This window comes from Rhinoraja longicauda, chromosome 11 (genome assembly GCF_053455715.1).
Source record: "Rhinoraja longicauda isolate Sanriku21f chromosome 11, sRhiLon1.1, whole genome shotgun sequence".
Lineage (NCBI taxonomy): Eukaryota > Metazoa > Chordata > Chondrichthyes > Rajiformes > Arhynchobatidae > Rhinoraja > Rhinoraja longicauda.
The window spans coordinates 49,589,344-49,602,674 of record NC_135963.1 but is presented as its reverse complement, the minus strand read 5'-3'; the positions used below and the strand labels follow the sequence as shown (position 1 = coordinate 49,602,674).

Here is a 13,331-nt window from a genome sequence, read left to right as displayed (position 1 = left end):
TCCCTCCCCCTTTCCCTCCCCTTCCCTCCCCCTCTCCCTCCCCTTCCCTCACCTCACCTCCCTCCCTCCCCCATCCCTCCCTAGGAGATAGATTTAAACTTTAAAATGTGAATAACTTAAAAAATATAACACCGATTTCAATGAAACTTCTTCCATTCACACCAAAGGGACGACGGTGAGTAAGGTGGGACTAAAATTGTCGCGCTATCGTGTACCGTTTTGGCTGTTGTTCAGGAACAAACAAACAAACGAGAGTTTTAGTATATAGATGCACAGATAAAGTCAAGAAAGTGTGTCAAACTGCTAAGATCTCAACCCTGGCGGCAGTATTTTGTCTAATTTTAGGAAGGTTTGATGATTGTGTAGAGGCTGCAGAGGAACTTTACAAGAATTGCTTTGGGGTAAGAGATTACAGTTCTTTGGACAAGCTAGGGTTAGTTTCCTTCTGGTAAAGAAGGTTAAAAGAAAATATGACGGAAGTGTTTAAAAATGATAATGGTTTTAGATAGAGTTAATAAAATGAAATTGGGTGGCTGACGGGCCAAGAACCAGAGGGAACAAATGTAGTTAATAATTGATGAAAGAGCCAGAGATGTCATTGAGGAAAAGCCAGAGTTCATGGTAAATATTTGGAGTCATTGCCTGGTGGAAATGGATTCAACAGTATCTTTCAAAAAAGAACTGGGTAAGTCATTGAAGAAGTGCAGGAATTTTAAGGTAAAGGCAAGGAGCAAAATGTACTTAACTGCTCTCTAATGGGCTCGTGTGGACTGTATTCCTTGGAGCACATGAAGAATAATCTTATAGAGGTATACAAAATCATGAGAGGAATAGATCAGGTCTCTTGTCCAGAATAGCAGACCTCCCAACCATTCCGAATTTGGCGGAAAGTTTCTGCTTTCTTATTTCATTTCCGCCATTCCAATTGCGCCTCACATTTTTCCACAAAACAGTCGGTAATTGCAATTTGTCAATTTGGCCGCTAGAGGTCGCTAGGGGTTCCGTGAGAAATCCCTCGTGCCCTGGAAGTCTCCCCGAAAATGTGGCACCTAGGCTGGGCAAAGCAGCCAATCTCCATCTCATCGGCACTTCCATGGCCGATCGGTGGGTTGAATTAGCAACCTGCAGCCGGGCTTCTGGAACTCCAGCCCAGCTGGAGCCAGCACATCTATCCCCATAGCCGACTTCCTTGGCCAGCTGGATAAACCAGCAAAGCTCTGGAACCAAGAGTGCCAGAAAATCAGTGGTGGAACTGTAATGAGTAAATATTAAATTTAATTGCAAGATTATATAATTATATTAATTAATTAAGAAGGGGTTAAAATATAAAACACAGCAGAAAAGCCAATTACCACTTTTTGGGCTGATTATCAAGTAACGTGCGAATTTACTTCAACGAGTACTTCCATATGCATAGTCGAGTCACATATATTAACTTTCTTCATAACTTAGTCATACATTTTATGGCCATTGTTCTTTTATTCAATACCAAAAGAATTGGGATGTGTAAGGAAAAAACAAAATAGAAAAAACAAAACAAAACAATTATTTATTTGTGTTGCAAAAAGTATTTCTGTTCAATACCCTTTCTATAAATACCAGAATATACTCATGATAGGCCTGACATTGTACATGTAGTCCAAGAACTACAGACTGGTGGAAATAATAGTCATTTTTCACACATGAATGTAGCGCAACGCGTATGCGCATTTGATGTGCATACTTTTTTTTGCTGAAAAGTTGCATTTTATGCACCATATTATGAATTTTGATGTGAAATTCTGAATTTTGGACATCAAAATTATGAATTTGTAAAATGAAATGTTGGGAGGTCTGGAATAGGGGAATCAAGAACCAGAGGACATAGGTTTAAGTTGAGGGGGGAAATATTTAATAGGAACTTGAGGGGTAACTTTTTCATGCAAAGGGTGGTAGGTGTGTGGAACGAACTGCCTGTCCCGCTGAGTTACTCCAGCATTGTTGTGTCTCCCTTCACGTAACTCAAAGTTCCCTCGTCTCATCATGTAACTCAAAGCTCCCCAGTGTAATCATGTAACTCAGGGCTGTGTCTCCTGAAAACAGTGCCATCTGCCCTGCTGGCCCTCTTGCTCCATTTAATAAGACCAAGGCTGAATTTTCAGGATTCTACTTTCTCACTCTTGTACAAGGTCTTGTGACTGCCTTAGTGCTCAAACGTCTATCAGTTTTATTGGTCCTCTCTTTTACACAGTCCACCTTGTAATAAAGGCTAATAAAAAGAGAAGCACGGGTGATGGATAAAGAGGAGCAGAACAGACACGACGGACTACAAGGCCCCTTTTTTGTGCTGTTTCATTCTATGCTTGATGGCTTTTTATTAACCTGAACATGACAGTTAATTAGAATCAGCTTTCTGTAGGTCATGTTTATGATGGAAATTTATGTAATCAGCATGGGACTAAGACATGAACTCACCATATATAAGGATAAAATATAAACTTGCGCTCAATTTCGTTACTATAATTGAATAAAATTGGGTGTCTTTAGCAACTAATGTGGCTGATTCAGCCTGCAAAGAGGTGGGAAGAAAATCGCCTCTCTGTAAGTAAGATTTTAATTAATTAATTATCTTTCTGGAGAAATGACTTCTTTTTCTGTTGTCAGCGCGTTGCCCTGAGCATGGAAGATGACGGAATGCCCTGAGACCAGCTGTGTCACATCCACTTGACCTACAGCTTCCCTGAAACAAATCTGTACCAATCAAGGATGGGACGCCCAATCACCAGACATAAAATTTGTGACGTCTAAAGGATGTGTATTTTTGTACGAGCAAAGCATTTTATACTCTACATGAAACGCAAGAAAAATAATTGGACAAACCTTTTTGCACTGATGAAAGACAGAACAAACTATAAAGAAATTACACTGGCCATAAGCGTAAACTTAAATTCCTTACCTTTGTATATAATTGTGATGTTGCATTTGCACGCAGAGCTTCATCAAAGCTATATTTATACTGTTTTGTAAATAGTCTTAACAGTGCTCCTCACAATTGGTCGTTTGGCAGAGAGCCTAATTTGTTGAAGCTCCCCAATGGCATTCAACTATGCTGAATAGAGGAAAAAAAGGGTTTTATTTATGGATTCATTTCCTGGACAAAGTTGGTTATGTATATATGAAGTAGAAAATATTTTATTGCTGATGCGTTTTGCCTTTTCTGTACAGTGAAATCTTATTTGCATATTATATGTTTATACAAGAGGAAAATGTATTTATAAAAATGGGGGAATATGTGTGTTAATGCTTGCTTCTTCCTGTATATGCCACACATTGTCTGAATCTTGAGAATTTATTCATTTTAAGGTTCAAACTGGGCTGAGCAATGACAAGCGAATTTTCACTGTCTGTCCTATTTAATTTGTTATCTTTTTCAGGGCACTGTTTTTTTTTGTTGTAGTTCTGTTGCTACATTCAAAGTTTTCCATTTTGCAACATAAATGTAGCTCTTCTGATACTTGAATGGAGAATGTAATGACTTGGTATGGTACTGAGCCCAGCGGAGACTTCAAGGTAACAGAGGTGATCGGACAATAGCTAATGAGCCCTTTGGAGGGAAGGGAGAGGAAAATAAAAACAATCAATGCTTTCACAGTGAGTACTGTCAGAAATCGCACCTGAGGAACTTGTGCCGTCTATAATGTTCACGCAGGAAGAATGGAAATATGTTGAGAGGGCTGTGTTGATAACTCAGTATTGTCGAGAGTTGAGGTACTGCAAGTAAGAATTTCATTGTTCTATCTGCGACATATGCCAATAAAACACTTTTGACTTTTGAGTTGGGATGCTTGAAAGGGAAGGAGGGAAATTCAAGGAAGAAACCAATTTAATATAAAGTGTATATAGTGGATCTGCAACACAGATCATGTAAAAGTCTGCCTTTTGAGGAACTGTCAGGCTGATTTCCTTAAAAATAGCCAAAGGTTTTATAACAGATGCATTAAAATGGTTTTCATTTATAAACCTGATACAATATTTTTCTGAGATGAGGTGGAAATCTATCCAATTTGCTACTTGCTTTCCCTGTATATTTGCATATTTGTAATACTTGATATGTATTGATCTGGAGGGGGGACTTCAGTTGTGTTTTTAATCTTGATCAAGATATATTGTCAACCAGATTTCTACGGCTCATATTTGTATTAAATTTGAAATTGATAATCTAAGTTTAAGAAAATTAAAGTAGTTACGAGAACATGTCTGCTTAAACTGCGTTTCTGTTGCTGTAGTTTATAGACTAAGGAATGTACATGTTATTTATCCGTTAATGTTCTGCAAAAGGTGAAATGGAATCACTATCCCTAGAGTACATCGATCAAAGCATGTTTTCTCCCGAACTCCAAAATCCATCAGAGAGGACCTTGTTGTAATTGGAAGCCACCCTCATTGTCCAGCACAAGCAGTGATTTGCAACGTAATCACCCGTTTTTATCAACATATTATTCCTGATCTCTGCACATATTCAGGTTATAGAAACTCAAGACATTATTCATGATTTTCATGTGCCTGTAGCTATATCTAGATATAAATAATACATACCGCTTACTCTCACATCAAGGTTTGTCTCGCCAGCAAAACCAGCAGAAGAGTCAAGTATAAGACATCCAATTAGTTGAGGCTCAAGCTGTGGCCCTTTTGACACAGCACCAATGATATTTTGTTATGTCAGAAATGATCTGTTTATTTGATCTCTGGTCCTTTAACCAATCCTCAGTTCCTGATTGAGACACAAGCAGATGCTGCTTTGCAAGTAATGCCACAGAGTGCTGGAGTAACTCAGCGGGTCAGGCAGCATCTCTGGAGAACATGGATAGATGATGTTTCACAGAGTGCTGGAGTAACTCAGCGGGTCAGGCGACATCTCTGGAGAACATGGATAGATGACGTTTCACAGGGTGCTGGAGTAACTCAGCGGGTCAGGCAGCATCTCTGGAGAACATGGATAGGTGACGTTTCACAGAGTGCTGGAGTAACTCAGCGGGTCAGGCGACATCTCGAGAACATGGATAGGTGACGTTTCAGGACCCTTCTTCAGATTGATGTGGAGAAGAGAGTAAGCGGGAAGAGAGGTGTGGGTAGGACAAAGTCTGACAAGTGATAGGTGGATACAGGAGAGAAGGGTTTTTGATCAGCAGATAATTGGACAAAGCCCAGAGATGAAAAGTCAAAAAGAATAATAATAAGAAGAACCCTTTATTCGTCCCACAACGGAGAAATTTGCAGGGTTACAGCAGCAAAGTGGATAGCAAAAAATAATAAGCATTCATTAAAAATTAAAATAGCGGTAATTATCTTTATTTACTGGTCTGCTGGGAGCAGTACTGATTGTGCAGTCTAACGGCAGCAGGAAGGAAGGAAGGACCTTCCATATCTCTCCTTCACACACTTGGGGTGAAGAAGTCTGTCACTGAAGGAGCTGCTCAGTGCAGTGACAGTGTCCTGCATGGGGTGGGAATCGTTGTCCAGCAGTGATGATAGCTTTGCCATCATCCTCCTCTCTCCCGATGCACTGAGTCGAGGGGGCATCCCAGGACAGAGCTGGCCTTCTTGATCAGTTTATCCAGTCTCTTCCTGTCAGCAGTTGAGATGCTGCTGCTCCAGCAGACCACTCCATAGAGAAAGGCTGATGTCACCACTGTGTCGAAGAAGGCCCTCAGGAGTGCCCCCTGCAGTCCAAAGGACCCGAGTCTCCTCAGCAGGTACAGTCTGCTCTGGCCTTTGTTATACAGTACATTAATATTATGTCCTGTCCAGTTTATTGTTCAGGTAAACACCTAGGTACTTATAAGAGTCCACTCTCCCAATGTCCATTCCCTGGATGTTCAGTGTGATAATTATAGAAAAGGGTCTGAATAGGAAGGTGTGGCTGGCGGCGAGATCAGGTTGAAGGTGGCCTTCTGCCTTCCACAGAGACTGTTCCTTCCACAAATCCTTGGTTCATTTATCCGCACCTGCCCAACAACCCTTGGTACTTTTCCCTGATACTGCAGGTGATGTGACGCCTGTCCTTATGCCTCCTCCTTCACATCCATCCAGTATTTATTACATAGACTGCCTATCTTCACTGGACTCTCAGTCAAGGGGTGAATTTTTCATGTAAAACATGTTTGGACTACATTGTTTCACATTGTTTTTAATCATTTTAGATATACAAAGGACAAACAGTTTAGAAACAAGATTGGTAAACAACTAGCCGTGTTTTAAGTCACATTAATAGTAACTATAATGTATTAGTAAAGAGTATTTTACATATTGAAATTAGAACTATCCATTTATCGAAGCATAATAGATGGCGTGAGGTTGAATTTGTGCAGAAAGTTTCAAACAAAGGCTCAATATGTGTTTTTACAAAATCATAGACACACCATAGTGTCACACCACACCAAATCACAGTGACTCCCTCAAAATTTGCACTGGCAAAGATATCGAGAATATTTGGCTCATTAGGCAGTTGATGGAACAGGATACAAGAAAAATTCTATACCACCTACCAAGATGAATATTATGAATGGTATTTGGGGAGCACAGTCAGCAAGATCAAACTTAATCAATAGATCACGAGTTATAGAAGTAGAATTTGGCCATTCGAGTCTACTCCGCCATTCAATCATGGCTGATCGCTGCCCATTTAATCCCATTTTCCTGCCTTCTCCCCATAACCCTTGACACCCGTCTTACAATCAAGAATTTGTCTATCTCTGCCTTAAAAATATCCATTGACTTGGCCTCCACAGTCCTCTGTGGCAATGAGTTCCACAGATTAACTACCCTCTGACTAAAGAAGTTCCTCCTCACCTTTCTAAAAGAGCACCCTTTAATTCTGAGGCTATGGCATCTGGTCCTAGACTCTCCCACCAGTGGAAACATCCTTTCCACATCCACTCTATCTATGCCTTTCATTATTCTGTAAGCTTCAATGAGGTCCCCCCTCAACCTTGTAAACCTCCTCTGCACCCTCTCCAGAGCCAGCATATCCTTCCTCAGATATGGGGCCCATATATGCTCCCAGTACTCCAAGTGCAGCCTAAGCTGCGCCTTATAGAGCCTCAGCATTACATCCCTGATTTAGTCCTCTAGCATTGAATTTGCCAGCTTTACTACCGGTTCGACTTGCAAATTAACTCTTTGGGAGTTCTGCACGAGCACTCCCAAGTCCCAGATCAGGTTAATAATCAAAGTTTAGTAAATGCAGGCTGCTTCTGGGGGGAACAGAAACAACATTTCAGAGAAGTGAAATAAAAGCACAAATCACTTTTCAATAACTTGCTGAGAAACATTTAATACTCAAAACAGAACACCACTTTTTCACCCGGATCTGTGTAGACTTGCTCACTAATCTTCACTGACGTCCAAGCCAGCGGGTTGGCATGGCTTCCAGAATGTCACAAAGGTAACTGTTTTGCTTTCTTTTCCTCCTCTTTCGATTTCTCTTTGCTCCACAAAGAACCACCTAAATGAAGCATTCACATTTTATCAGAGACTATAACATGGTGGACCTGTTGGGCCCAAAGCTCTCCTGCATTGGTCTAGTACCCTCCCCTCCCCTACTCCCTCCCTCCCCCCCTTCGCCTCCCCTCACCCACTCACCCGCTCCATCCCCCATCAACCACCCTTATCCCCCCCCTCCTCCCTTCCCCGCCCTCCACTCTTAGGGGCTCTCCAGCACTCCCCCCCCTTCCCCAACCCCTCCCCCCACTCACCCACTCTATTCCCCCTCAACCCACCCTCCCCCCCACCACTCACCCACTCTATCTCCTCTCCTCCCCTCCCCCCCATCACTCACCCACTCTATCCCCCCTCAATCACCCTTATCCCCCCCCCCTCACCCACGCAGCGGCGGGCGGCACGCACAAGATGGCAGAGCGGGAGGAGGAGGAGAAGAAGGAGAGCAGCGGCAGTGTGTGTGTGTGGGCCATCTTAAGTAAGTATCAGATCAAAGGGCTCCAACTGCGCAGGCACAGACACGTTTGTTCTGCGCACGCACGGATCCGGCGGCCATATTAAGTAAGTATCAGATCAACGGGCCCAAACTGCGCAGGCGTGGACGCGTTGGGTTCCCATTATGACGTCGATCACGCGGACCCGATGGGTTCCCATTGTGACATTGAACACAGCTGACGGACAGGGCAGGTGGAAAAGGGATTTTTCAAGTTTATAAAGGTGATTTTTAAAGTTTAAAAAGTGAAAAACGTTTAAAATATAACAACCATTTGAAACGCAGGACTAAGGTGTTGCTAAAATTGTTGCTCTGTTGTGTACCGTTGAGGCTGTATTTCGGGAACAGACAAAACCGGCAAATATATACATACAAACACACAAGATGAGAGTTTCACCGTCCGGCACGGCCTGGAGCGTGGCAACTTCAACAGCCTGACCGCGGGAGAAAACGGCAGGGGAAGATAAAAGACATTCTGGCCTTCCATCACAGTGAGGAGGTGACTGGAGGAGACTCGCTGTGATGGACGTTTCTTTTTTTTTGTTTTGTGTTGGTTTGTGGTTGTGTAACAGCTTCTTTTATTGCTCATTGTTGGACTGTGGGTGACGAAATCTTGTCCAAAAGACATGTTTTTTTTGGATGACAATAAAGGTAATTCTGATTCTGATTCTGATATAGATATATACTAGACCAAGTGGACCCGTTGGGCCCAAACCTCTCCTGCATTGGTGCAGCACCCTCTCCTCCCCCCCTCCTCCCCCTCCTCCCTCCCTCCCACCCCCTTCCCTCTTCCCCATCACCCCCCTCCTCCCCCCTGGACCTTTCCCCTCTCATCCCCTACCCCCCACTCCATCCCCCTCAACCCTCATTATCCTCCCTCCTTCCCCCCCCCCCCTCTTCCCCCCACTCCCTCCCTCCACCCTCCTTCCCTAGGAGATAGATTTAAACTTTAAAATGTGAATAACTTTAAAAATATAACACCGGTTTCAATGAAACTTCTTCCATTAGCACCAAAGGGACAACGGTGAGTAAGGTGGGCCTAAAATTGTTGCGCTATCGTGTACCGTTTTGGCTGTAGTTCAGGAACAACGAGAGTTTTAGTATATAGATAGATGCATTTTAAATGTCATTGTTTCCAAAGCTTAATTTTGTTTGAATATTCCTTCACTTTCAAAAGCAATATGCTGACATCAGATGCAAAATCCACCTAATTTAGTTTGGTTCAGTAAACACAATTCACATATTGCTGAAGGTGTTTTTATTTTTTAAATACTTATATCTGTTTGGTCATTGGAGCAGAGTGTATGGATAGTTTTCGTTAGCTCTTCACTTCAGCCCAGCCGTTGAGGAATAGTGCAGTCCAATACTTCTCTGCAGGCAGCTCAAAGCAAACAATTTGGGACCAGCATCTGCTCCTTTAACAGATTAAATGAGGTCATTCCACAACACAAAATGCAGTTTGAAATTTATCTTCTGGTTTACCAAATATCTGAAGTTAACCTAATGTGAACTGTTTATTGCAAATTCAACATAAATTGGGTTAAAAAAACACTATTTGAAATCTGTGCATCATTGAGCTTATGAATCTCTTTTGTTTAAAATTGCATTGATTTAAGTATTTACTGCTTCATTAACTGGTCTATAATGACATAATTTGTATTATAAAAGAATGTATTTAATATTTATTTCTAATATAACGAATTATTATTCACTGTCTGCAGCAATGGAACTCAGTTTCTTATTTATCACCGAGTATTTTTGTATAAATTAGCATCTCTATTTCATTAGCACTGCTAGGAATTCTAGTTATAAGTTAAGAGCTTTGAACAAGTCGGTCCAGGTTTATTTGTTCACTTCACCTAACACAATCTGTGTGTGATGCGAAATATCAATATTGCCATAAGGTCATAAGGGATAGGAGTAGAATTAGGCCATTTGGCCCATCGTCTACTCTGCCATTAAATCATGGCTGATCTATCTCTCCCTCCTAACCCTATTCTCCTGCCTTCTCCCCATAACCTCTGACACCTGTACTAATCAAAAATCTATCTATCTGCCTTCTGTGGCAAAGAATTCCACAAATTCACCACCCTGTGACTAAAGAAACTTCTCCTCATTTCCTTCCTAAAAATCGTCCTTTAATTCTAAGGCTATGACCTCTAGTCCCAGAATCTCCCACTAGTGGAAACATCCTCTCCACATCCACTCTATCCAAGCCTTTCACTATTCTATGTGTTTCAATGAGCCCCCCCCCCCTCATTCTTCTAAACTCCAGCGAGTACAGGCCCAGTGCCGACAAACGCTCATCATAGGTTAACCTACTCATTCCTGGGATCATTCTTGTAAACCTCCTCTGGACCCTCTACAGAACCAGCACATCTATCCTCAGATTTGGTGCCCAGAATTGCTCACAATATTCCACATGCGGCCTTACCAGCATCTTATAGAGCCTCAGCATTACATCCCTGTTTTTTGTATACAAGCTATCTTGAAATAAATGCTAACATTCAATTTGCTTTCTTTACTACCGATTCGACTTGCACTCCTAAGTCCCTTTGCAACTCCAATTTCTGGATTCTCTCCCCAATGTAGAAAATAGTCTACGCCTTTATTCCAGAGTGCAGTCCATCCGGTCCAGGTGACTTATCCACCTTCAGACCTTTCAGCTTCCCAAGCACCTTCTCCCTAGTAATAGCCACTCCACTAACTTCCACCCTCTGACTCTCTTGAATTTTAGGCATGTTGCTGGTGTCTTCCACTGTGAAGACTGATGCAAAAAAGTTATTCGACTCCTCTGCCATTTCTTTATTCCCCATTATCACTTCTGTGTCATTCTCCAGCGGCCCAACTTCCACTCTTGCCTCATTCGTACTCTTTATATAACCGAAGAAACTCTTGCTATCCTCTTTTATATTATTGGCTAGTTTACCTTCGTATTTCATCTTTTCTCCCCTTATTGCCTTTTTGGTTACCTTCTGTTATTCTTTAAAAGCATCCCAATCCTCTGGCTTCCCACTAATCTTTGCTACGTTATATGCCTTCCTTTTTAGTTTTATGCTGTCTTTGACTTGTTGATATTGTTCATCCCATATTGTGTCGTGGAACTCTGGGCAAAAATAGGGAAATTCTGACACAGTTGTAATCCACAGTTGATCATTTATATGTCCGCCATGTTTACATGGACATATTTCCAGAACCTGGTTCAGAGGCAAAAAGAACACGAGTCGGAATGTCTCACGAAACTGATCGAGTTTTTTGAAGATGTGACCAAAAAGGATGAGGAGGGCAGAGCTGTAGATGTATATATGGATTTTAGCAAGGCATTCAACAAGGTTCTGCATGATAGGCTGCCCTGGAAGGTTAGATCTCATGGGTTAGATCTCAAGGAGAGATAGCAGAATGGATAGAAAATTGGCTTCATGGAAGGAAGCAGGGGGTGATGGTGGAAGGTTGCTTCTCGGACTGGAGGCCTGTGACAAGAGGGGTGCCTGAGGGTTCGGAACTGGGCCCATTACTGTTTGTCATCTACATCAATGATTTGGATGAGAACGTACATGGCATGATTAATGAGTTTGCAGATGACACAAAAGTGGGTGGTATTGTAGATAGTGAAGATGGTTGTTAAACGTTGCAGCAGAATCTTGATCGGTTGGGCAGGTTGTCTGAGAAATGGCTGATGGAGTTAAATACAAAGAAATATGAGGTGTTGCATCTTGAGAAGTCTAACATGGGCAGGACCTAGGCAGTGAATGGTCGGGCTCTGGGGAGTGTTGTAGAGTCGAGGGATCTAGGCATGCAGGTACATAGTTCCTTGAAAGTAGCGTCATAGCTAGATGGGGTGGACCAAAAGGCTTTCGGCACGTTGGCCATCAGTCAGAGTATGAGTATACAAGCTGGGAGGTCACGATGCAGTTATACTAGAGGTTGGTGAGGCCACATTTAGAGTATTGTGTTCAGTTTTGGTCCCCATATTATAGGAAAGATTTACGAAGATGTTGACAGGACTCAAGGTCCTGAGCTATAGGGAGAGGTTGAGCAGGCTAGGATTTCATACCTTGGAGTGCAGGAGGATGAGGGGTGATCTTACAGAGGTGTACAAGATCATGGGAGGAATAGATCGGGTAAATGTACAAAGTCTTTTGCCCAGAGTTGGGGAATCGAGAATCAGAGGACATAGCTTTAAGGTGAGGGGGGAAAGATTTAATAGGAATCTGAGGGGTAACTTTTTTTACACAAAGGGTGGTGGGTGTGTGGAACGAGCTGTAGGAGGAGGTAGTTGAGCAGGTACAATCACTACGTTTCAGAAACATTTAGACAGGTACATGGATAGGATAGGTTTAGAGGGATTATGGGCCAAGCACAGGTAGGTGGGACTAGCGTAGATGGGCATGTTGGTCGGCATAGGCAAGTTGGGCTGAAGGGCCTGTTTCCACGCTGTACGACTCTTTGACTATAAGAATTTGAATCACATTTGTCCAAAAAGACACCGCCCTTTTTTCTGCACTGGTTAATATCATCTGCCTCTCCAATAATCCAACCCAACAAAATTATCTATCCACATTATTCTTAATCTCTGCATCTTTGATTATAGATGTCTTCCCCCAATAATTTTCCATAGTTGCCCAGCTGAGTATAACCACTTCATCTGGTTTTATTTCTATCTATCCAATCTGGGCCAAAGATTTGCTTGGAAAACATAGAAAAATAGGTGCAGGAGTAGGCCATTTAGCCCTTCGAACCAGCACCGCCATTCAATATGATCATGGCTGATCATGCAAGGTCAGTACCTATTGCTTACAATAGGTTCAAATGTCATTTCAGTACCATTGCAAATCGTGATCCCAAGGATTTCCCCCAAGATTTTCGAGTTCTGCATTCATATACCTCTGCTCACCATCCTCCAAAATCAGTGCCATTTCTACACTCACATCACCCAACGTTCCATCACCAGCACCTACATCCATTTTCCTTCCTTCCTCTACAAACTGTTTGACTGCTTGTCCAACTTTCAAAACCAGATGAACAGAAATGTCCTCTCAATATTGGACTGTATCCCTCTCCCTGAAAACGGTGAATCCCAGTCAGATTGTCAAGTGTGGGATCACAAACAATGTGAGCTCTGAGCTACAGTTCCACAGTATCGCTGAGACTGTACAATAACATCAATACACCTGGTTGACACAAAATGCTGGAGTAACTCAGCAGGTCAGGCAGCATCTCGGGAGAGAAGGAATGGGTGACATTTCGGGTCGAGACCCTTCAGACTGAAGAAGGATCTCGAACCAAAATGTCACCCATTCCTTCTCTCCAGAGATGCCGCCTGCCCGCTGATTTACACCTATCTTTGGTGTAAACCAGC

General features: G+C 42.4%; 2 protein-coding genes across 5 annotated transcripts in view; one reads left to right on the top strand and one right to left on the bottom strand.

The window, feature by feature from the left end:
- The window catches only part of lrp8 (low density lipoprotein receptor-related protein 8, apolipoprotein e receptor), a 112,503-nt gene extending 108,279 nt beyond the window's left edge, over positions 1-4,224 (top strand). Inside the window, exon 18 of the mRNA XM_078407650.1 lies at positions 2,644-4,224. Within this exon, the coding sequence (XP_078263776.1) occupies positions 2,644-2,682 (39 nt within the window). The 3' untranslated portion in view covers positions 2,683-4,224. The remainder of the gene's footprint in view (positions 1-2,643) is intronic.
- Positions 4,225-6,209: 1,985 nt separating this feature from the next.
- LOC144597892 (uncharacterized) overlaps positions 6,210-13,331 on the bottom strand; it is a 66,489-nt gene continuing 59,367 nt past the window's right edge. For 3 of the 4 annotated variants that reach the window (XM_078407652.1, XM_078407655.1, XM_078407653.1), the window contains one exon: positions 6,210-7,486. In XM_078407652.1, coding sequence (XP_078263778.1) covers positions 7,369-7,486 — 118 coding nt within the window. In that variant the 3' untranslated portion in view covers positions 6,210-7,368. The remainder of the gene's footprint in view (positions 7,487-13,331) is intronic. The other variant, XM_078407651.1, reaches the window with a different exon arrangement.